We start from the raw sequence: 24,791 nt of genomic DNA, 5'->3' as shown, positions 1-24,791 counted from the left end.
AACTGGACAGTGTCCAGAAGAGAGACCAAGAAGGCAAAAAGCTTCAGGCTCAAGGTGGTTAGGTGGCATAGTGGATAAAGGACCAGCCTTGGAGTCACGAGTACCTGGGTTCAAATCCGGTCTCAGACACTTAATAATTACCTAGCTGTGTGGCCTTGGGCAAGCCACTTGACCCCATTTGCCTTGCCAAAAAAAAAAAAAAAAGAAAAACCCTAAAAAAAAAAAGCTTCAGGCTCCTGGGTCTGGGTGAAGGACCTGCAAACATAGGGTCCAGAGAAATGAAGACTCTGAGGAAGGAATACAGGACAGCTAACTTCGAGCATCTGAAAAGCTGTTCTGTAAAAGAAGAATTAGACCAGGGATGCTTAATCTGGAGTCTATTTTTAAAATAACTATTTTTATTTCAATACTTACTTTCCTCTATATTTAATTTTATGTGTTTTCAAACTTTATTCTGCAAAGGGGTCTCTAGGTTTTATCAAATGAATAAAAATGTACAACAACATATTCACATGCAACTGTTTACCCAAAACCTACAGCTAAGCTTTGAGGACAAAAAAAGATGCTTTACCATTTTAAACCCTTTACCAATTACAAAGTACCTTGAAAAGATTAATTTATTTCATCCTCCTAATGTAAGGAAGGCAGTGTAAATGCTAAGAGCCAATGATCTCATCAATGTTCCTTTCAATAAATACAGATTACAGACTACACAACTTTTATCAAGTAACTTGCTTTCTCAATTTGGAGAAAATTTGGAACTCAAAGGTTTTGGAAGTGAATGTTGGAACTTGTTTTGGGGGAAAAAATGAAAAATTTAAAAAAAGAGAAAATCTCTCTCCCCTCCAAAAAAATAAAATAATATTAATCCCTAATATATCTGGGTTCTTTAATCCTTTAAATCTTTGAGCTTTTTGTCCATGCCCTCCTATACACACACACACACACACACACACACACACACAGTGGTACAGGGGGAGAATGTGATGAGGTTTCCAACCAACACATCAAGGAGCTTTCTTCTACATCAGCTTCAGTTATTGAACTATAAGGCCATCTATCAGTTATCTCTTGTCCTTGCTGGATAACTTGCTCACCATGACCTTTATGCCATGTTTCTTGGACACAAACACACATACACACACACAAACTCTCTCTCATACACACCACCCTCACCCCCCCCCCATCCCTGTATTATATCCCTTTGGATGACTAAGCTTTGATTTTTCAGAGAATGTAGTATCCAATGACTCACAGCCCCAGGGTCTCACCAGTTAAAAATGAAACAAGTTTCAAGGAGAAGTTTGAAATCACTGAAGAACATCATAATTTCTCAAAGAATCTAAACTAGGCTACTCTCAATTCTAATCCCTGCTCTGTATTCATCCAAGATAAATTGTTCCAAACAACTATTCATATCATATTAAGGACAAACAGGCATTCTCCATCTTTTTTTTGTGTCTCATTGTGGAGAGTCAGGCTGAAATGTTTTAATGACAGATGACTTAAGCTTTGCAATTTTCTAGGTTTGATCAAGACAGGTCATATATCATTTTAGATGAAAACTAAAGAAAACTAAAACTGATGAAAACTAAATTTCTCAAGAAATTGATTTTCCAATTAATAAATTACAGAGATTTTAACTCTTACCTCTTCAATTCCATTTCCTTATATCACACATGCTGTCTCATCAATACTCATTTCTTTATGTAATACATGTGAATGCAAAGTGAATAATAAATGAGCATTTTTGAGTCTTTCAAAGTATAAATTATATACTATTGAATCCTTCTCCTTCTGTAGAATGAATACAAAAATCTCAAAACTACAAGAGTCATCAGCTAGTATAATCTTTCTTTTAGGTTTTTTTTTTTGCAAGGCAATGGGGGTTAAGTGGCTTGCCCAAGGTCACACAGCTAGGTAATTATTAAGTGCCTGAGGCCAGATTCGAACTCAGGTACTCCTGACTCCAGGGCGGGTGCTCTATCCACTGCGCCACCTAGCTGCTCCATCAGCTAATATAATCTTAAAAGATTTTCACAGCTGATCTTGATGGTGACTTCCAGTTCTAAATCCTACTGGTACACATTTATTTAGACAACTAGGTGGGCACAGTGGACAGAACTCTGGACCTAGTCTCAGACATCTAATGATTGTGTGAAGCATGTCAGCTTCCTTTTCTTCACCTCTAAAATAATAATATTGTAATAGTCTTAGTACTGTGCCCAACAAAAATTGTAGCTTCTATAAAATGCTACTCACTACTGTTATTAATAATTGGTTATAATTAAATATACATTTTAGGATCCTAGAATATAGTCATATTAAGTATTTCAGGTTTTACATTTTTTTTACATTTTCTAAATTCCATCTCCCCCCTCTCCAAAACACATTTTAACTACTTTGTATATAGTTAAAATTTAGAGCTATAAATTAAAATTATACTCATAAACTTTCAGTTTACTTATTATAAAGGTATTTATGTTGCCAATAAAATGCTCTTAAAGTAGAGCTTTATGAAGCAAAGATACACTCTGCAAAACTGGAAACTATAAAATAATTTCTTAAAAATGTTTTGCCCCTTAAATACTTTTGACAGCTATGATCCCCAAGAATTTAATTTTCCTTGCCCAACCAGAGCCCAAGTTATTGTTACTTATTAAAAAATAGTTAACATTTTTGAAGAAATATCGAAACTGCTATGCTAGTAACAGAATTTTAGTTTGTTTTTAATTACCATTGATATTTTGTTTTTCTATCTACAGTACCTACCATAGGTCTGTGCATATAGTAGGCATTTATAAATTTAACTGTACTTCATTTACTGGCTCGCAAGTCATTTCACAAGTAGCAATCAACCAATCTTAAAACTTCCTAACAATCTTCTATCAAAATACTCTATCTTAGCTACATTTAGTGCAAGTTTCCCCAGGGGTGGGAAATCAAAAGTGCACCAAACATTCATTCACTATTCCAAGTTCCAACAGTAGCCACAAATCTCCAAACCATCCCCACCAAAATAATTGAAAGTAGATGTAGCCACTTATCTCAATCTGAGGCCCTCCTTGTCAATCTAGCAAACCTTACAGTATTCCTGAAATAGAGGATTTTCCATTACTACCTTTCAATCTGCTTTAGTTACCTGAAATAACATAAAAGCTTCAAGATAACACCAACTAATAATCACTTAAAAACAACACTGTAAAAAATTCATGAGTTAAAATGTGGAACAGTAGCAAAATCTATTATGCTTCAGTTGGAGTAAAAAGAAGAGGGGAATAAACATGATTTCAGACAAACAAACTGCAAAGAGATATGATGGAGACAACCAAGGAAACTGAGTTTTACAGGCACCATAGATTTGTACATATACATATACACACACACACATATATATATATATGTATATATGCACATATTATAAATACCAAATAGCATAGCATCTAAATGCTTAAAGGAAAAGTTAATTGAATCATAAGAACTAGCCAGTAAAAAAACTATTATAGTAGAGGACCTTCAAATGGACTCCTTTAGACCCAGACAACATAACAAAACAATAATAAATTAGGTATATGAATAGAACTTTTTAAAAAAAGTAAATCTTAAGATTTCTGAATGAGAACAGAAAGGATTTTACATACTTTTTAATCAATATATGGCACCTTAACAAAAACCAGTCATACACACCAAAGCATTAAAAAAAAATCACCTCTAAAAATCAAAAAAAGGAGAATGTTGAATTGAATAAAAATTATATGATAAAACACAAAGTTAACTGTATACCAAATATATAAAAAAGAATGGTGTGAAATAAACTAAAGAAACAATAGAAAATTTCAATTAATTTTTTATTTTTTTAATGTTTAGTTTTTTGCAAGGCAATGGGGTTAAGTGGCGTGCCCAAGGCCACACAGCTAGGTAATTATTAAGTGTCTGAGGCCAGATTTGAACTCAGGTACTCCTGACTCTAGGGCCGGTGCTCTATCCACTGTTGCCACCAAGCCACCCCGAAAATTTCAATTAAAATGACAATAGAGACAACATACAATGCTTTAGAATGCAACTAAAACAGTCCTTAGAGGAAAATATAGCCCTAAAAACTTTCAACAACAAAAGAAAGAAAAAATAAATCAATGGACTGGGCATGCAACTAAAATAACTAGAGTAATTTCTGAAAATTAGAGATAAAAAAAAACCACCTTGATAAGCTGGTTAAAAAATCTTGATAAACTGCTTAAAAATAAACTAATAAAATTGATAGTTATTTTAAAAAAGAAAAGCCAGAAAAAAATGGAAAATGGAAAATTCACAATTGAAGAGTAAATAATTATCACAAATTATTTTGTATAAAAATATGCCAAAACTTTTAACTTAAGAGTAAAGTGAATACTTGCAAAAATGTAAAATGATAGATTCAAACTAGCAAAAAAGAAATTAGACAAGTCTTAAATGAACTTCCAATAATATTGTTCCCTGACTCACTGGATTTATAAATAAATCTTATCAAATATACAATGAACAAGAATCCTAATATTAATTAACTGTTTGCAAAAATTGGGAAGAGATTCTTACAACTTCTTTACATGGTACAAATATGGTCTTTATACCTAAATAAAGGAGAGATAAAAGTAAAGAAATGAAACTAGAGACTAATATACTTATGAACATTAATGCCAAATCTTAATATAACACATTAATAAACAGGCTACAATACAGTATCAAGATTTTACACTATATCCAGTTTGGATTTCTGTCAAGAATGTGGAGCCATAGATTCAATGTAAGGAACTCAGAAATATAATAAATCACATTAATAACTTTAATAATAAAAACCACATAATATCTCAAGAGATGCTGAAAATACTTAAGACAAAATTGAATGTTTCTATTAAATTTTTTTTAAATTAGAAATTCCTTTAACATAGCAAACAGTTAAAATCTATTTAAACTAAATATTAAATGTAAATGAGAAAAGTTGTAAGCCTTTCCAATTATAGCAGGGAAAAAGCAAGACTATTCATTATTAAGACCACTGTTTTATAACATATTGACAGAAATGCTAGTTAATAAAAAGATAAAGAAAAATTGAGAGAATAAAGTACAGTCAAGGGGGAAATACCATAGATGGAATTTTTTGCAGATGATAAATGTATTATATTATTATAATTACTATATTATTTAAGAATCCCAGAGTCAACTCAAAATGAACTGAAATAATAAGTTAAAATTGCAGGATAAAGTCCATGGAATTAAAAGCCAAAGTTATAGAATATAATAAATCCACAGATACCATCAGTATGTACTACTGCATATTATTACCAAAATCATTGAAAAACAGAGAAATCTGAATTAAAATGACATAAAATACTTGGAAGTCCACCTATCAAGACAAAATCGGGAACTACCAATCCAACAACAGAATATTCTTTACAGAAATAAACACAGCTCTAAATAATTGGATTTTTACTTGCTCACAGGTAGTATGAGGCAGTAAAATAAATTTAATAATATTATAAAAGCTAATTGAGTTATTCAGTGTCAAATCAATCAAACTACCAAAGGATTATTTTATAGAGCTAGAAAAAATAAGTCATATGGAAGGACAAACTGTTAAGAATGTCAAGGGAAATTATGAAACAACAGGATCTAGCAGTACCTACCTGTACCAGATCTACATTATAAATGATACTCTAAAGCAGTAATCATTAAAACAATTGGGGACTAGTTAAAAAACAGAAGCAGGCGGTATGTGGATTAGTTTCACACAATAGAGCAAATGAACCACAGGAGCATCGTGTTCAACAAACCTCCAAATGTACTATTTGGTAATAAATGCTATAGAACCTGGAGAGCAATGTGGCAGATATCAGATGTAGATGAACATCTCCTATCATAGATGAAGATAAATTCCAAACAGAGACATGACTTAAGACATAAAAAGTGACTTCAACAGCAAAGCAGAAGCGAACAAGAAAGAAATTATCTTTCTGATATGTAGATAAGGGAAGAGTCCATGGTCAAATGAGGGATAGGATCAAACATAAAAGGCACAACTGTGATTACACAAAATTCCTTATCTCAAACAAAAATAATCACAGCACCTATCTAAAAATATTGTGTAGATGATAAAATGAGATATTATTTGTAAACACTTTACAAAACTTCAAGTGCTGTTATAGATATTACTTTTTGCATAAACAAAACCAAGGCAATTAAAACTAAAAGGAAAAAAAGTAATGGAGAAAACTACTTTGATAAAGATTATCACAGCCAAAATATAAGGGGCTGATTCAAATTTATGTCATTTGCCTGGAGTAAATCAAAGAATATGTAGTGGGGTGAAAGAACACAAAGACCATTTAAAAATGCTCAAAATCCCTAATTAGAGAAATGCAAATTAAGGCAATGGTTCTACATCAACACCTATCAGATTGGCAAAGATGAGAAAAATGAAAAAATGATATATTGGAGTGGCTGTGGGAAAACAAGAATACTAATAGTACATGACTATTCTTGAAAACAATTGGTAAAGGTATCTGAAAAGTCATTAAACTGTACATAGTTTGACCAGCTATACAACAAACAGATCAAAGACAAAAGGGAGAGATTCATTTAAATAAAAATATTTATATTATCTCTTTTTTGTAATGGCAAAAAAACTAAAAACAGTAATTCTATCTATTGGGGAATGACAAAACAAATAACTTATTATTTGTGCCATAACAAATGATGAAATAATGGACAGCTTCAGAATAAATTGGAAACATGTATATAAACTGATGTATAATGGTGTAAGCAGCAACAGCAGGGACACAATTTATACAACTGCAACATTAGAAAATCAACTTTGAAAGAATTTAGACAATCTGATCTGTGCAATAACAAACCACTATACCAAATCACTACAGATGAATCACATGACCAGGTGATGGACGACTCATTGAAGGAAATCACACATTTTTTAACATGATCAATAAGAAATTTGCTTAGTCTGAATAGGTATGTATAGTCATTATAAGGGTTTTCGTTTTCTTTTTTGTTCTTTAACAGGGATGGGGGCAGAAGGGGGAGGAAGTGAAAATGAATCTTTATTAATTGAAAATTCTTTTTGAAAAACCACATCATAAAAAAAGGTTGCAATACTGCCGTACACAAGAGCTTTCAGATGCTTTCTAAACAAATTAAAAACAACAACAACAACAAAAAAAAGCAAGAGAAATTGTTCAGACAAAACAATTTGGTCTGATTTCTTCCTTTATTCCTTTTAAAATTTCAATATGTAGCCCTTTAAATTATATTTTTCCCTCTATTAAATTATAAGGTCCCTGAGGCACATGACAAATATTTCACTTATCTATTTCCCCCAGTACCTATCCCAATGAAAGGCACATAAGTAAGCACTTAGTGTTTATGGAATTTACCTTAAAATACTTCCCATTATCAAATCTGTAATTTACTCTCAACCCCGTTCTAACTCACTCTAAAGACCATGGAACAATAGGAAAATAAAGGTTTCTTGTCTAATATGCTTTGGAATGGTCTTGACCCAAATGAATTCAGAGCAGACTGTTTTATATTATACTATGTTTAAGGTTTAATGTTTCTATACTTCCTCTTCAATGTTAGAAAAATAAACAACTATGAGCTGCTCGAAGGCAAAGCAGGAAATTTTCCATTTCCATAAATCAATACCCTGGTTGCTTTATGGATTTTCTTCACCTAAAACCATGAATATACATATAAAACAGGAAAACACAACACTCTAATGTGCATAGTCCCTTATATTTGATTTCTCAAATCAAAACATCCCCCCATTAATCACAACTTCTTTATCTCTTTACCACTTATTTGTCAGATGTTTACCTGTTTTTTTATCCTTTTTATTCATAACAAGTTGATGAAGACGTTCCTTTAGCTTGTTATATTCACGCTCTTTTCTCTTCATATCATGATTATACTGAGTTGCCCGACTCGCAATGATATTCTGTAATTTTTGTACCTTAAAAAAAGGCATTTGCTTTTAAATAGATGTTCCTTTAAACAATGTATGCATTTGTATTAATAACTTCAAAAGTGAAAGTAAAGACTTTTTTCCCTTGGGTATTTTGGATGAGGACTATCTCACCAATCTCTATTAATTGGAAAGAGGTCAAATCTTAATTAAAAAAATTAATCTTACATCAATTCAAGAAATAATTCAGATACCTACTGTGTGCAAAACACTGTACTAGTTGTAAGCCTAACTTTCTTCTATCAAATGAAATTCTGTCTCATTAAGGCAAGCAGGTGACTGCCTGAATCTCAAAGGTGATTCATATAATTGTAATGAAGACTTCAAACAAAGATGCAAACAGGCTTTGTGTCTACTGTCCAAGGAACAGCCTGGCTAAGTTCAAAGAGCTCATCCCTGGCCTGGTGAGCCATTAGGTGAAGAGATTCATTGTCCAGAGGAACTCACCAAACCACTAATAAACTTGCATTTACAACCTGGATGAATCACAATCCTTAAAGTTTTTTAATTTATTCAATGTTGAAGAAGTGCTAGATAGTTTTAATTATTCAACTCAGAATAAAGTTCTTCTAGCTACACAACCCCCTGCCCACACACACCTATAGGCCACAGTTTTCCTATTTTCAATAAGACTTTTCCACAATTAATAGCTCAACCTTTTCCCCCAGTTCTAAAGAACAACTCACAAATTATAATATAAATCCAGTGCCTATATGGGGTAAAAAATCCAGAACTCTTGTGTCCATATCAGTTTTAGTATAGTATATGTCAAGAAGAGGACTCCTATGACTACAGATGATATTCTATCTCTAATCACTCTCAAAATAAGAATATCATTTGGATTGCTACTATCCTCAAGCCAAAATGCAACAAAATTGTCTAATTCCAAGTATTACATGATTTTCAGTTAAATTACCACCCAATTACTAGATATACAGCTATTGAGATAAAACTATTCCAAAAAATGTTTTAAAACATTCTTTCAAACTAGTAATTAACTATACTTAATTCATCTTGTACTATTATTGAAGACAAACAGGCATTCTGGATTTCTGAATTATAATATATCAAGGGTTATGTTGCAGGGTTATTTTAGCTTTCTTATGCATAAATAAAAATTCTAAACTCTAATAACCAATTCTATAAACTTAAGTTTCAAGTCATCAGCTTTAGAGATACAAAGCTAGAACTAAAACATGCCTGGAGACAAAAATGACATTTAGGATATTCAGTAATTTTTTGTACTAACGCTTAAAATCTGATAAATTACTACTACTACTACTACATGGCACTGTTGAGGCAATCATTAGGTGAAAAGGACTATGGGGCAGGAGAGTTGGAAATCTCTGGTGGATATTAGACATTTGAGACTGAACTCTCAGAGGAAGTGAAAATAAGCCAAAAAAGCAGTTAGCTAGGAGAGGGCAATCACTTAGCTAGGATAAATAGGATGGTCAATCTGGAATTGAACCTTTATTGAGTAAACTGAAACATGGCACACCAACTGGCAAAGAGAGACTATGAGATTTTGTTCTTTTTTACTTTTAGGAAAGAATAGAAACAAAATCCATATACCTTACACTACTAGAAAAAAAAATTTCACTAAAGACTTGATCAATAATAGCTATGACTCACCTCATCCTTCTCATTTTTAAGTAACTGGTGCAAGTTCCTGTTCTTGCCTTGCAGCTGTCTGTCTCTCTCCTGAAGCCCAATCATTTCCCTCCTAGATGTTTCTAGTTGTTCCTAAAACATCCATATTCAAAGCCTTAAGTAAAATTCACATAGAATTCAAACCTAATTTAATATAAAGCATCTAAGTTATAGATACATCGACATTTTTTGCTATCTAAATAGAAGATGCAGTCTATTTTCAGTTTCTCTTTAAAATGAAGACAAGCCAAAAAATGAGGAAGACAACTAGAATTAAACAGCAGACTGCATACAGTCAAAGGAGTGTCTTCCTTTGCAAATGAAGCACTTCCAAAGGTGACAACAGTTTAATAATGATACCATTACTCAAAATGTTTTTTTCCAACTCCTGGAATAGGCTTCAAAGATAATGCCCAGTCTTTGAACATTCTTAAATGAGATAAAATCTTTATTCCTTCAGGTTCAATTTGGTTTGGGAAACAGGCAAAAATGAGTAAAAGTCAAATTTGTTGAAGACAGTTGATACGTTTTTTAATCAAAATTAGGTGTGACTATAAAGCAATTTAGCTCATTTTCTTACACAGATTATTAACTCTAAAAGCAATTTCCTAAATAGAAATTACAAAAATGTTTTACACAAGAACATGACTAAAATAAAATAAAGCACAACCCAAAGTGCCCACCTTTGAGGGAACAACATGCATTGGGTACAGAAGTTTTGGTGTTCATAGGGTTTTTAAAAATGTACTTTAAAGTCACATCTTAAGTACCCACTTGATGAAAATCCTTTGAAATGCAACTATTAGACTACTGCTTCCCCTTTATGTTCTGGGTCCAAGAGGAAAGCATTTTAGTTGAGTTCATAGCAGCTACTGTCTAATTTCAAAGCTGGAAAACAAAGCTGGAGGAGAACTCAGGGATCTATTTTGTAGTTCTGTGGTCTTCCACATAAATTTCCATTCTGTGAAGTTCCTTAGATAATTAACTATCATATATCCTCTAGCACCACAGAACCAGATGATTCTGAATTGACCTTTTAGAAAACTTCTAAATATCTCCAGACTTCCCATTCTGGCAGTCCAGTGGGGAAATAGTTGCTGACTGATCAAGGTTCTTTGGTACTTTTAAAACTATGAACTTTTCAGTCCAATTAGCTTAATACATTGAGCTAAATATCCCAACTGGTCTCTAGGATGTTATAGAATGAGGAAATATTCTTAAAACTAAGTAACACAAAAAGAAAAATATTACTGTGACTGAGTTGAACTCAAGAGAAAATGGTCTAAAAAAGCAACTGACACTATTACTATTAGACTATAAAAGACCAGGCAGGCAGCAGGTATTAGAAGCTAAGCAAGAAGCAGTCTCTCTGATGTTCAAAGGTCAGTCACCACCTCAATATACATAGTATACCATTTTCCTGCCAAGGAGTATAAAAAAAAGTTAATTGTTTTGTGTTCAAGAAAAGCAGGCAAACAGCCCCAGAGAGATATAAGGAAGGTTTTTTTTTGGGGGGGTGGGGGGGTGGGAGGGAGAGATAAAGAGAGGGAGAAAAGAATCAAAGAAAGAAAAGAGGTGTTCAGGAGTCTTTAAAAAGAAGATGATCATAAGACTGTATTAAGATTCAGACTAAATATTGTGATTCTCATTATATTATATAATAAAAGAAATACATGACAGCCACTATACAACTAATTCTAAAGATTTTTTTCTGTAATAAAGTAGAATGATGAGCGATTTTTAAGAGACAGCCTCTATACAACTAATTCAAAAGATCTTTTTTTCAGCAATTTTTAAGCAAATTGTTATTGTGATAGCACAGATCAATGACCCAGGAAAAAAAATATTCACCTGTTACAAAAAGAAACAAGTAAAGCTACTCTAACACTTTATCATAATCTTATCTTTCGAATGTCTAGGAGACTTCTAAAAGAAATAGGTGATTATCTATGATTACTTTAACTACTGGCCCATTATTACATTGAACACTGGCTTTCTTTGGTACAAATGTCCTTTAAATAAGAATACTGATATCTCAGGGTTTTGGTTCTAACTTCTTAAAAGGACTGTTTTTATTAGTGTCAACTGCTCTATTAGGAAACAAGTTCCTTAAAATCAAAAATTTCATCATTATTATTCTTTAACTGTTTCTGCTATATCCAGATGGTCACAAAAATGGTTCATAAAGGAAACATCTTCATTATAAATATTAAGATGTAGAAATTACTGCCTTCCTGCATTAATACACAAACAACAATAGTAAGATAATTATCAATAAAATTTACTTAACATGTCAGGCAAATAAAACAATTGAAAATATCTAGCATTAATTTATATAACAATTTGAATGCAGATTGAATATAATTTCTACCTTCAGCTTGGAATAGCAGTTCTGCAGATGGTCCATATCACTTCCCAGTTTCATATTCTGTGTTTCCACATTTTCCTGAGCTAGGAGGTTCTTTCGATGAAGTACAAGTAGTTCATGGATACAATTTAAAACTGCAACTATATTTAAGTCTCTTTTAACCTCTTTACCTTTGGACTCTTCATATAATGAAGGAAAACCTAAAGTAGTCAGCTCCTGGTAGGAGAAAAATATTTTTTTTCTAAAAGCATTTGTTGAACAAACTTAAGACATAGATAATGACTTTCAAAACTAACCCCAAAACACTTAAAGCAGCATAACATACTTGGTTCTTGCTATAAAATTTGTTTTCAGAGATATTAGATACTGTGGTTGAATAAACTGATTTCTACCATCACTTTATTTTTAAAATTACCTGATCAAGATAAGATATACTCTGGTCAACATTCTCTTCTGTGCAGAAAGCCCTGAAAAAATTGTGCACACTCTTTGCCAAAGGTAGTGAAGGACACAGAACTCGTTGTGAGTATAAACTTGAAGGAGACATATTGGTTTCTGAGGTAAACCGAGAAATATTTTTGCTTTCTGAAAGTCAAGAAAAATATACTTAATATAAATTATTTAGAATAGTCAGTAAAAAAGCACTCAAAGTTATATGGATTTTAAAGAGTATTTTCAAATAATAGTTTTGAGTTTTTAAAAAATTATCATTATGTTAATTTTCATGAATGGCCAAATGTGTATAGCTTTTAAATCATTCTCTCTCCTTCTATCACAACCACCATTACATTAGAGTAATAAAGTAAATTTTATTAACAAATTACCTTCCTATACCATAGAGATTCATTCTATAGTCTGCATCACTATGGTCTCCTGCATCCAGAGTCATCTTCAGTAGTCCTGATCCATATATGGCCATAAGACTCAGATGGCTCCCAGAGGAGAAAGTGAGACTGGTGACTATGCCCAACTCAACCCCACTCACGCTTAAATCCAATTCAACTGCATGTCATGGCATCACATTCCTAATGTCATGGTCTTCTTCAAGAACAAATGACAAACAACAAAACCTTACCACATCTTTTCCTTTAATTTGGGTCTAATGAATGACAAAAATCTACTCAATTCACATCACACACAATTTATAAAAATTGTCAGATAGTCAACACATTTATTGATCAAGTATGTGTGAGTCCCTGCCCTCAGGGAGCTGATAATCTAAAGCAGGGCTGTCCAATCTTACTTTTAAAAAGTTTTTATTGAAACAATAAACAATACATTTTGATTTGCCATTTTAGTGAGAGCTGTGCAGTAGCTTGGCTTTGTTTATTAAAGGATTTAGTAAACCCACAGGCGGGCCACATTTTGGACAGCCTTGATCCAATGGGTAAATGTATACAAGATACATACAAAATAGGCCCTAGAGGCTGGGAGGATAGGGAAAGATCTGTCAAAGGTAGGGTCTGAATTGGGCCTAAAAGAAAATTAAAAGGCAGAAATGATGGAAGAGAGCATTTTAGGGAATGGAATGCTGCATTTAAAGAATTGTTAATTTAACAGAAGTAGCAAGAGGTAATATATGTAGTAAACTGTGATATATAGTCACTGAGTATTTAGAAGGCAGAAAATTTCAAAAATATCTTTATGTCCAAAATTAGTCATTAATCTCAAACTCTACCTTTTTACTGTAATATAGAACACCCTCTAAATTTTACTTGAAATGACAATTAGATTAATTCATAGCACAGAGTGTAAAACAGAGTCCTGGACTTAGATTAAACAAGAAATCCAAGTCCCATCTAACACATTCTGTGTGACTATCACCAAGTCACTTTTAAGCCTCAGATTCCCCATCTGTAAAAATGGAGATGATGTTTATTGTACCTACCTCACACCCATAATGTGTGTACGTACATAAATATGGAGATAAAAAAAATATATGAATCTTAGCTGTTATAATTTAGGATTGGGGGGAAAAAAGGACTGGTCATATAATGAGAGAAAGGGATAAGCATTTGACAACCCATGTGATCCACTGGTATTGATGCACTTTTAAGAGCTCTAGATAAAATCCTCAAGGACACAGAAGGAGTTACAGGAAGGAATAGATGAGAGCTATACCAGATGGACAAACATGAAAGGGGGAGTACTAATCTTAGTGAAATCAAAGCTCTAAAGAAGTAGTCAGTCAATAAGCATTTAATAAGGACCTCCTCTGTGTGGAGTCCTAGGCTACACACTGGGGATACAAAGAAGGCAGGATAGTTCTTGCCCCAAGTGGACATGTAGAGATTTTGGTTTGGGCAAAGAGAATGGGGAAAGGAGAAGGCAGAAATGATGTCCAAGGGTTCTGAATTGAAGATGTTGGAAAAGAAGATGATGATTATTAAATGGCTTCAATTATTTCAGTGAAGGGTAAGGGCCTCAGCTGAGGGAGAGGAAGAGGGGAAAGATAGGTATAGGAGGGATTATATAGGAAGGGAAGCTCTGGAATAGTTTCTGTGAAGAATGAGCCAAGTAATGAGGGAGGAATAAAAATGCTACTTGGCTGCAATGGGGGCCAAGTTGAGGTTGTACAAAATGATTTTTTAAAATGTAATTTTACTATATATCTTAAAAGTATGTATTTTTTCCCTTCATCTCTTCCTTGTCCTCCAATGAATTACAACAAAAAAAAAAACAGAAAAAAAAACTTGGAACAATGCATTGTTTAGCAAAACTGATTCTAGTATTAGGCATGTCTAAAACTATGTCACATTCATCTCTTGGTCAGCTATCTCTTTAGCCAGATAAGAATTTAAGTTCATTCAAGATACTACACTTTACTTTTTTTAAAACTAATTACCTGATGATGGAATTGGCACTGTAATAGTCTTCCAATCTCCCATAGCAACCACAACAGCTAGGATACCTGAGTGATGGGCTCAGCAATAATGCATTCAGTTCAATTGCTATGAAAATGTTTTATGTAGGCATCATCTAAAAACAGAACATATGGATCAACAATAGTAATAGTCATAAGATATTACATATAGAGAAATGATCTTGTTAAAAAAAATTCAAATGAATTCAAATAAACTGGCTATCAGTTGCATCTCCCATAAAACTGATGAAAGTGGATATCCAATAGAACCAATATAGTCTCAAAAAAATAGGGGAAACATCAACTATTTAAAACAAGAATAGACATAAATGACAAACTGTGGAATTCTCCTCTGGTGGGGCTGGAAGGGGCTGAATTGCAGGCAGACAGGTCGCTGAGGCTGCAGACACAAGAAGCATGGCCCTGGACATCTGCCTCATCTGTCAACCAGAGACACTGCTCAGATAAGACATAATGGTGAAGCTCAACAGTGCATCTCAGCTAGGAGTATCATCCTTATTTGATTAAAAAGCACAGCCCAATCCCTGCACTAGTAGGTGCCCCTTCTGGTGGGGGGGGTTATAGATTTTGCAAGTTACACTGTCACTCAGGTATCTGTGATAAATGCCTTCATTCAGTAAAGCGTTGGCATTGTTTGTCTTTCGTTCTTTTTTTTTAGGTTTTTGCAAGGCAAATGGGGTTAAGTGGCTTGCCCAAGGCCACTCAGCTAGGTAATTATTAAGTGTCTGAGACCAGGATTTGAACCCAGGTACTCCTGACTCCAGGGCCAGTGCTTTATCCACTGTGCCACCTAGCCGCCCCTTGTCTTTCATTCTTGAATTAGACTATAATTGGATTTGAGCGGGGGCGGGGGGGGGGCCCTCATTTTCTCCTCTGGAGCCTCTGGGTCCAGAGATAAATCAGAACACCTAGAGAATGCCTGATGCAGGGGAAGGTCATACTCTGAAGGCTATGATGCAACCTACAAATGGAATTTTAATTTATGTTTATTTCTTCTTAGATTCAAATACATGTCCATCAGAGGTTAAAAAACAATAATGATCAGAAAATCTGTTCTACATAGGAAGTCCACACTATTCTGGAACGGTAGTTAAGGAGTCTAAGAATCTAAAAGAGTTTTTATTGATGCTGTGTACTAAATCAAAAATAATCTTCCCCTTTGCTATGAAATTTCAAATTTTCTAAGTATTTAAACTATGATTTTATTTACAACACTAATACAAAACAGTGAGCCAAACTGATGACCCTACTTGTAATAATGTAAGTGTGTGTAAACATATTAACATCCCTTAAAAAAGTATTCTTTACAGCAGTGCAAAAACAAAATTCCCTATTATCAAAATGCTATTTTTCTACTCACTTTATAAAAATGAGAACATATAAAATATTAATAACAAAATTTTAATTTTTCAGTTAATCTGACACTAGGGCAGGTATGTATTTTTTTTAACAAGATCACTTCTTAGTATGTAACAAAAAAAACATGTTTGATGAGAAGGATGGCAATGAAGTACTAGTCAACCAATGCCTTGAAATTCCTCCTAGATTGAGCTCCAAATGCCATGAAGATCTAAGACAAGCTGACCTCCCTCCCCATTTTCTACACTCAACTCTGAAATAATGACAAGATAAAGAGAAGATAGTCCTAGTCAAAAATAGTAGTCTATTAAAATCAGAGTTGTTTTCATTTTAAGTCCTATTCTTTAACAGTTTTAAATTATTACTGAATCCAAGTTACTTTTATATCTGTCTTTTAGGCAAAAGTGAAAGGCAAGTGATAGCCAATTTTATTTCAATTCAGGAAAAGGAAAACACTATGCAAACATCATGCCAAAATAATTGTGCTTCCCTGCTCCTTGTAAGCAAAATATAAAAGTAAAATGAGAAAATCTTTAGCATTTTACTTCAATAATACCTTTGTGGCAAGAGAAAATAATAATCTTAAGATTAAAAAAACTCAATTTTCCTAGTTCTAAATTTAAATTTACTTTATAGAATCAGTATTAAATATGAACCAATAGGATAAGATAGTTGGAATACTGGTGTTAGGTAGCAGAACTATTCAGTACATTTTTGCCTGAGACTTCCAAGAACAAAAGAACAGGACTCAACAGATGATACTCCAAAACAAGGATGTTCAGCAAACAAAAAAGTTCAATATATTCTTCTTAGATTTCAGGACAAAGTATGACATGAGAAGAAAAGAAATGTATGTTTACATCTTCAGGTCCTTGATCATTTTCTTAATCCCAAAGACCAAAAGTTTCCAAAGTATAGTTATATATATGTGTGTGTGTGTGTGTGTGTGTGTGTGTGTGTGTGTGTGTGTGTATATATGTATGTATATGCCCCAGGGAATATATAAGATGCTCTTCTGGAAGTCAGAAAGGAACTACTATGGGAACTAGTAAATTAGTAAACTTAATTTCTTTTAAAAGTTTTAAAAATAAAAATCATGAAGTTTACTAATATTTATTCTTCAGTTTGACACTGAGATAAAATGTCAAACAATAAATGTCCTGAGGAATGAATAAGAGTTCCAAATCCAAGAGGCTGATGGAATCCTTACTTGTCCATTCACTTTCAGTATACTGAGAAATACCACAACTCATGTTTCCAGTTACATAGAAACAAACCATCATGAAATAGAAAACTTGAAAAGAAACCATAAACTGAAGACAGTAAGGTAAATGCAATCAAGAAAATGCCAGTGGTAACAATTCAAACAGTTTCTATGAGCCCTATCAAACACATTAAGATATAAAAATTACAATCTAATCAAATCTGACAAGTTAGCTCCTAAAATAAAAAATTGTCAAGATATAAAATATGAATTTATATCTACTATCGTTAACTACAAAACTCACCATAAGCATATAATAATCTGAGATCATTAGTTAATGATTATATCAAATCACTCTATGAGCAAAACACTTAGAAACTAAGCTTTTGAAGCTGAAAACTATACAACTGTATCATTTATTTGAGGGGAGAAAAAAAACAAAACCCTCCCATAAATTACAAACTTAAAAAAAGAATTATCTCAGCAGAGGCAAAGCCAGAATGTTGCCCAAACTCTACCCAAGTTTCCCTCAAACAATATTAAATCATGCATGTATTCTGGAGCAACAGACATCTCAATAAGATGGAGTGAAACAATTCCCAGTTTAACATAACTTGGAGGTCCATCTCATTTGACCCAAAAGGGAGTGCACCAGTGCAGAGGGTGTCTGGGCAAGCCCACAGAGGGCTCCAGCCACGGCAGAAATCACCAACTGAGGCCCCTTGGCCCTAGCTTATCGGGCTGGCCCCCAGCAGCCAATGGTCAGGCTTCAGGCCCCAGGAGCCCAGCCCAACCAAAAGGATTGGTGCAATGGGCAAGCCTTCAGCTGCTGAGGCACATGCACAATCAGTGACTAGACCCCCTGATGACAAGAAGCTTTGGATAGAGTTATACCCACACCTGAAAACCCAATCACTAAGTGCATTGTTGGTGGATTTGTGAACCGATGTAACCATCTGGTAAGCAATTTGGAACTCCAAAGGACAATCAAACTGTGTATACCCTTTTTTCCAACATTATCACCACTACTAGGTCTGTAACCCAAAGAGATCCTGTTCTAGCAAGCAGAACTCAACTTTAAAAAGTGAGCAAAAAACAAAAAAAGAGCCCTGATCATATAAAGCTACTATGATGTCAAGGAACATCGAAATACAAACTCAAAAGAGGACAACAAAGTCAAAATGCCTACAAGTGAAGCCTCAATGAGGAATATGAATTGATTTCAAGCCCAAAGTCTTCTTGTAAGAACTCAAAAAGTATTTTAAAAGTCAAGTAAGAGAGACAGAAGAAAAGTCAGAAAAGAAATGAGAATTATTGCAGGAGAATTATTTGGGGGGGGGGGAAGAGTCAACAGCTTGGAAAAGGAAACACAAAATTTGATTGAAGAAAACATCTCCTTAAAAAAATAGAATTGGAGTAACTAGGTTGCACAGTGGAAAGAGCACTGGCCCTGGAGTCAGAAGGACCTGAGTTCAAATCTGACCTCAGATGCTTAGCAATTACTTAGCTGTGTGACCATGGGCAAGTCACTTAATTCCACTGTCTTGCAAAAATCAAAAGAAAAGAAAAGAAAAAAACAGAATTGGTCAAACAGAAAAGATACAAAAACTAAGTGAAGAAATAATTCCTTAAAAATTAAAATTCAGCTAGTGGAAGCGAATGACTCGGAGACATCAAGAATCAGTCAAACAAAATCAAAAGAATTAAAAAAAGAAGAAAATGTAAAATACTTCATTAGAAAAATACTGACTTCAAAAAGATCATTTAAGAATTATTGGACTACTTGAAAACCAAGAACAAAAAAATGAACATCTCTCAAGAAATTATCAAGGAAATGTATATATTTTCCTGATATGTCATAGAACCAGTAGGCAAAAGTCATTATAAGACTCCACCAATCACCTTCTGAAAGAGATACCAAAATGAACACTCCAGATTTATTAAATCAAGGAAAAAATAAATACTGCATGCAAGCAGCCAGAAAAAAACAAATTCAAACCATCAAGGAACCATAGTCAGCAGTTGTTATTTTCCTAAGTAAAAGACTGGAGAACTTGGAATATGATATTCCAGAAGGCAGAGAAGCTTGGATTACAACCAACAAACAATTAACTACCCAGCAAATTGAGCAGAATCTTTAAAGGGAAAAGTTGGACATGCAATGAAAGAGGGAAATTTCCAACTTTTCTGATGAAAAAACAGAGATGAACAGAAAATTTGATCTTCAAATATAAGACTCAAGAGAAACATGAAAAGATAAATAAGAGGGGGAATAAATGGTACTCGGCAAGATTAAACTATTTTCAGTCTTATAAAGGAAGATTTGAACTCTTGAGACTTATCTGTAATAGGTCAGTATAGCAATACTATATTATAGACAGAGTGGGTATAAGTTTTTTCTTTAAATTCTTTCTTTAAATTTATTATATTTTTTCCAATTCCATGTAAAGATAGTTTTCTACATTCAACTTTTTGTTAAGGTTTTGAGTTCCACATTTTTCTACCTCTCTTCGCCCTGCAAAGGGAGAAATCTGATATAGGTTACACATGTACAATCATGCTTAACACATCTCCATATTTGTCAAATTGTGAAAGACACTAAAAAGAAAATTAAAAGTTAAGGAAAAAAACAAGTCTTAAAAAGTGAAAACAGTATGCTTTGGTTTGTATTCAGATACCAGCTTTTTCTTGGATATGGATGACATCCTCCATCACAAGGAGTCAAGTCCATCATAGTTTATCATCACACAATGCTGTTGGTTAATGTGTACAGTGTTTTCCTGATTCTGCTTACTTTGCTCAGCATGTTAAGTCTTTCCAGATTTTTCTCAAGTCTGTCCCACTCATGACTTCTTATAGAACAAGTGTTCCATTACATTCATATACCACAATTTATTCAGCCTTTCCCCAATTGATGGGCATCCCCTCAATTTCCAATTCTTTGCTACTACAAAGAGAGTTACTATAAATAATTTTGTACATCTTTTTAATACATTTTTTAGAATCTCTTTGGGTTACAGACCTAGTAGTGGTGGTAATATTGGAACAAAGGGTATACACAGTTTAATTATCCAAATTGCTTACCAGAATGGTAATCCACCAACAATGCATTAGTGATCAAGTTTTCAGGTGTGGGCATAACTCTGATATGATATAAAAAAAATTCAAGTGGTGAAAAAAAGGGATTGTACTGGGAGAAGAGCAAACAGGGAGGGCAGAACAGGACAAATTATAATCACATAAAAAGGCAAAAAAAGACCTATTACAGTAAAAGCAAAGTGAGGGAGTGAGCATTCTTTGAATATTCTCTTCTTAGATTGGGCTCAGAGAAGGAATAAACATACACAGTTGGGGAATAGAAATTTATTTTATATGGAAATAAGAGGGGAAAGGGGGAAGAAAAAGAAAAAGGAGAGATAATAAGCAGGGTCTGGAAAATAGGATAGAGTTAGTCATAACTGCTAAAGTGAATGGGATGAATTCTCCCATTCATATATTATCAGGGTGGATTAAAAACCAGAATCCTAGAATGTTGTTTACAAGAAACACATCTGAAGCAGAGAATATACAGGTAAACGACTGAAAACAGAATGTTTTACTTCAGCTGAATTTTTTTTAAAAAGCAGGGATAGCAATCCTGATCTCAGAAAAGCAAAATCAAAAACAAATATTAAAAGGGTTAAAAGAAAGAAAACTGTATCTTACTAAAAAGTACCAGACAATAAAGTAATTATCAAAGCTAAATACACATGCACCAAAAGATAGAGCAACCAAATTCTTGGAGAAGCTAAATGAGGTATAGGAAGTAATAAAGTTCAAAATTCTATTAGTAAGGGGTCTCTACCTCCTCCCCCTCAAAACAAAAAAAAACTAACTAAAAAATAAAGATTAAAGAAGTTAAGGGGAAAAAAAGAAGTTAAGGAGGTAAAGAGAATTTTTTTTAGTTAGATACAATAAACTTCTGAAAAAAAACTAAATAGGGTTAAAAAAGAAACATACCTTTTTCTCAATGGTACATGACATCCACACAAAAACTGACCATGTATTGGGCATAAAAACCTCACAATCAAATGCAGAAAAGCAGATAGTCAATGAATACTTTTCAGATCAATGAAAGTTATGTAAAATAATGGGACATGGGGAGATGAGACAAAAAAATTAACTGAAAAGTAAAAATAATGCTAGAAAATGAGTGCATCAGACAACAAGTCATAGAAACAGTACTTTCATCCAAAAGAAGGACAATAATGAGAATATACCAAACTTAAAGGATATATAGTTAAAGGAGTTACTAGGAGAAATTTTATAATCTCTAAATACTTACATACATAAAACGAAGAAAGAAGAGATCAATAAATTGGGCATGCAAACTAAAAATGCTAAAAAGAAAAATTAAAAATTCCTAGTTAAATATAAAATTAGAAATTCTGAAAATCTAAGGAGGATAATAAAATTGAAAGTAAAATCTATTAAACTAATATAAATAAAACAGCTGGTTTTATGCAAAAAAAGCAAACAAAAGAAAAACTTTTGTTGAATACGATTTTAAAAAAAGCAAACCAAACTTCCATTATCAAAAATGAAAAGGGTGAATTCACCACCAATGAAGAGGAAATTAAAACTTTAGGAGCTATTTTGCCAACTGTATGCCAATAAACTTAAAGTGAAATGGATGATATTTACAAAAATGTAAATGCACCAGATTAACAAAAGAAGAAATGAAATACTTAAATGACGCCATTTTAGGGAAAAAACTGAACAAGCCATCAATAAACTCCCTAAGGAAAAAATCTCCAGGAACAGATGAATTCTACCAATATTTCAAGAAAAATTAATTCTAATACTATATAAACTATCTGTAAAAATAGACAGAGTCTTACAACAAATTATTTTTATGATACAAATATGGTACTGATACCTAAAATAGGAAGCACCAAAACAAAGAAAATTATAGACCAATTTCACTAATGAATATTAATGTAAAAATTTCTAACAAAATATTAGCAAAGAAATTATAGCAAATTGTCATGAGGCTAATACACAATGACCATGGGGATTTAAGCCAGGAATGTAGCAATGGTTCATTATCAAGAAAACTATCAGCATAATTGAACACATCAATAACAAAACTAAAAGAAATTATCTCATTATCAATAGATGCAGAAATTTTCTGGCAAAATACAGCACAGCTTGGAGCATAGGAAAAATGGAGTATTCTTTAAAATGATAAATATATCTATCTAAAACCATCAGCAAGAATCATATATATAATAAGCTAGAAGACTTCCCCATAAGATCAGGGTTTCTAGGATGCCCAGTATCACCCCTGTTATTCAATATTGTACTAAAATGGTTAGTTTTAGCAATGTGAATAAAAAGAAATTAAAGGAATCAGGAAAAGGCAATGAAAAAACAACTATCACTCCTTACAGATAAGATGGTATAAATAGTTAGACAATCCTAGAGAATCAACTTAAAAACCACAGCAAACAAATTAACAACTTCAGCAGGATATAGGTGTAGGACATAAATTAAATCCACATAAATCATATATATCTATATCTATATCTATATCTATATCTATATATATATGAAAAGAAATCCTATCTAAATAATTGTAGACAATATAAAACATTTGGGAGTCTATTTGCCAAGACAAACCTGGGAAATATATGAATAGTATTTACAAAATATTTTTTTACACAAAAAGTTACTTCAACAATGTAAACAATTAGAAAAATATCAATTGTTTATGGATAGAAATTATGAGGGTGATACCATAAACAAATTAGGAAAGCAAAGACTAGTTTATCTGTCAGCTCAATGGAAAAGGGAAGCATTCATGGTCAAATAAGAGATAGAGAACACTACAAAATACAAAAGGAATACTTTTGATTAAATAAAATTACAAAGGTTTTGCAACAAACAAAACCAATGCAACCAAGATTAGAGGGAAAGCAGAAACTGAGAAAGAATTTTATAGCCACTGTTTTTGATAAAGATATGATTTCTAAAATATCTAGAAAACTAAGCCAAATTTACAACAATATAAGTCAATTACCAACTGAGTATAGTCAAAGGATATGAACAGACAATTTTCAGATAAAGAAAGTAAAGTTATTTATAGTCAGATGAAAAATGCTCTAAATCACAATTGATTAGAGAAATGAAAATTAAAACAACTCCGAGGTACCACCTAGCACTGATAAGATTGGCTCATATGACAGAAAAGAAAAATGATAAATGCTGGAGAAGATTTGAGAAAATTAGAACACTGATGCATTGTAGGTGGTGTTGGTTGGTGTTGGTGTTGTGAACCAATCCAACCATTCTGGAGAGCAACTTAGTACTATACCCAAAGGATTATAGAGCTGTTCACACCCTTTGATTCAGCAACACCATTGGCTCAATCTGTATCCCCAAGAGATCATAAAAAAGGGAACAGGACTAACACGTACAAAATTATTCATAGCAGCCCTTTTCGTGGTGGCAAAGAATTGGAAATTGAGGGCATGCCCAACAATTGGGGAACGGCTGAACAAATTGTGATATATTAATCAATGAAGTACTATAAGAAATCGTGAGCACAGACTGATTTCAGAAAAATCTGGAAAGATTTACAGGAAAAGGAAAAAGTCTGAAAAGACATACTGAATGAAGTGAGCAGAGCCAGGAAAACATTATACACATTAAAAGCTACAATATGAGATGATCAGTTTTGTCAGACTTCACTCTTCTTAGCAATACAATGAACCAAGACAATTCCATTATGGGAAATATTAAAAACCTCCAAAGAACAAATTATGGAGTCTGGATGCAGATTGAAGCATACTATTTTCCTTTTCTGTTATTTTTTCTTTCTTGTATTTTTTCCCCTTTTGTTCTGATTCTTTTTATCACCCTATGACTAATATGAAATATGTTTAACATAACTGTACATTATAACCTCTCTCAGACTTTCTGCTGTCTTGGGGAGGGTAAATAGCTGGGAGAAAAACTTGGTCAAAATCTTACAAAAATGAATATTGAAAACTATTGTTACATGTAATCAGTAAAAGAAAACACCATTAAGAGGAAAAAAAATTATCTAATCTTCAAAACATAAGTTGTTTCAAAGAAGGATAAGGGGAGTGTTAAATCCATTTGTTAAAAATATAAAAATCCAACAACTTTCAATTAGTTTGCAAGTACAACTGATTTTAACACTGGAAAAAAAGGAAATTTACTCAGATTTCAAACACTTTCATATTTAGTGAATGAGCATCACAAATCAGTAGAAGAAAGTTATCTTTTCCAGTTACAAACATTAAAA

General features: G+C 32.9%; 1 protein-coding gene across 8 annotated transcripts in view; it reads right to left on the bottom strand.

The window, feature by feature from the left end:
* SSX2IP (SSX family member 2 interacting protein) overlaps positions 1-24,791 on the bottom strand; it is an 85,283-nt gene that overhangs the window by 34,960 nt on the left and 25,532 nt on the right. For 7 of the 8 annotated variants that reach the window (XM_074221784.1, XM_074221783.1, XM_074221787.1 and 4 more), the window contains exons 3-7: positions 14,878-15,011; positions 12,448-12,617; positions 12,036-12,248; positions 9,647-9,757; positions 7,864-7,999 (exon numbers count right to left, since the gene is read on the bottom strand). In XM_074221784.1, coding sequence (XP_074077885.1) covers positions 7,864-7,999; positions 9,647-9,757; positions 12,036-12,248; positions 12,448-12,617; positions 14,878-14,920 — 673 coding nt within the window. In that variant the 5' untranslated portion in view covers positions 14,921-15,011. The remainder of the gene's footprint in view (positions 1-7,863; positions 8,000-9,646; positions 9,758-12,035; positions 12,249-12,447; positions 12,618-14,877; positions 15,012-24,791) is intronic. The other variant, XM_074221790.1, reaches the window with a different exon arrangement.

Source organism: Macrotis lagotis, chromosome 2, assembly GCF_037893015.1.
Source record: "Macrotis lagotis isolate mMagLag1 chromosome 2, bilby.v1.9.chrom.fasta, whole genome shotgun sequence".
In the NCBI taxonomy this organism is placed as follows: Eukaryota; Metazoa; Chordata; class Mammalia; order Peramelemorphia; family Peramelidae; genus Macrotis; species Macrotis lagotis.
Note: the sequence above shows the minus strand (reverse complement) of the source record. Positions and strands in the feature narration are given on the sequence as shown.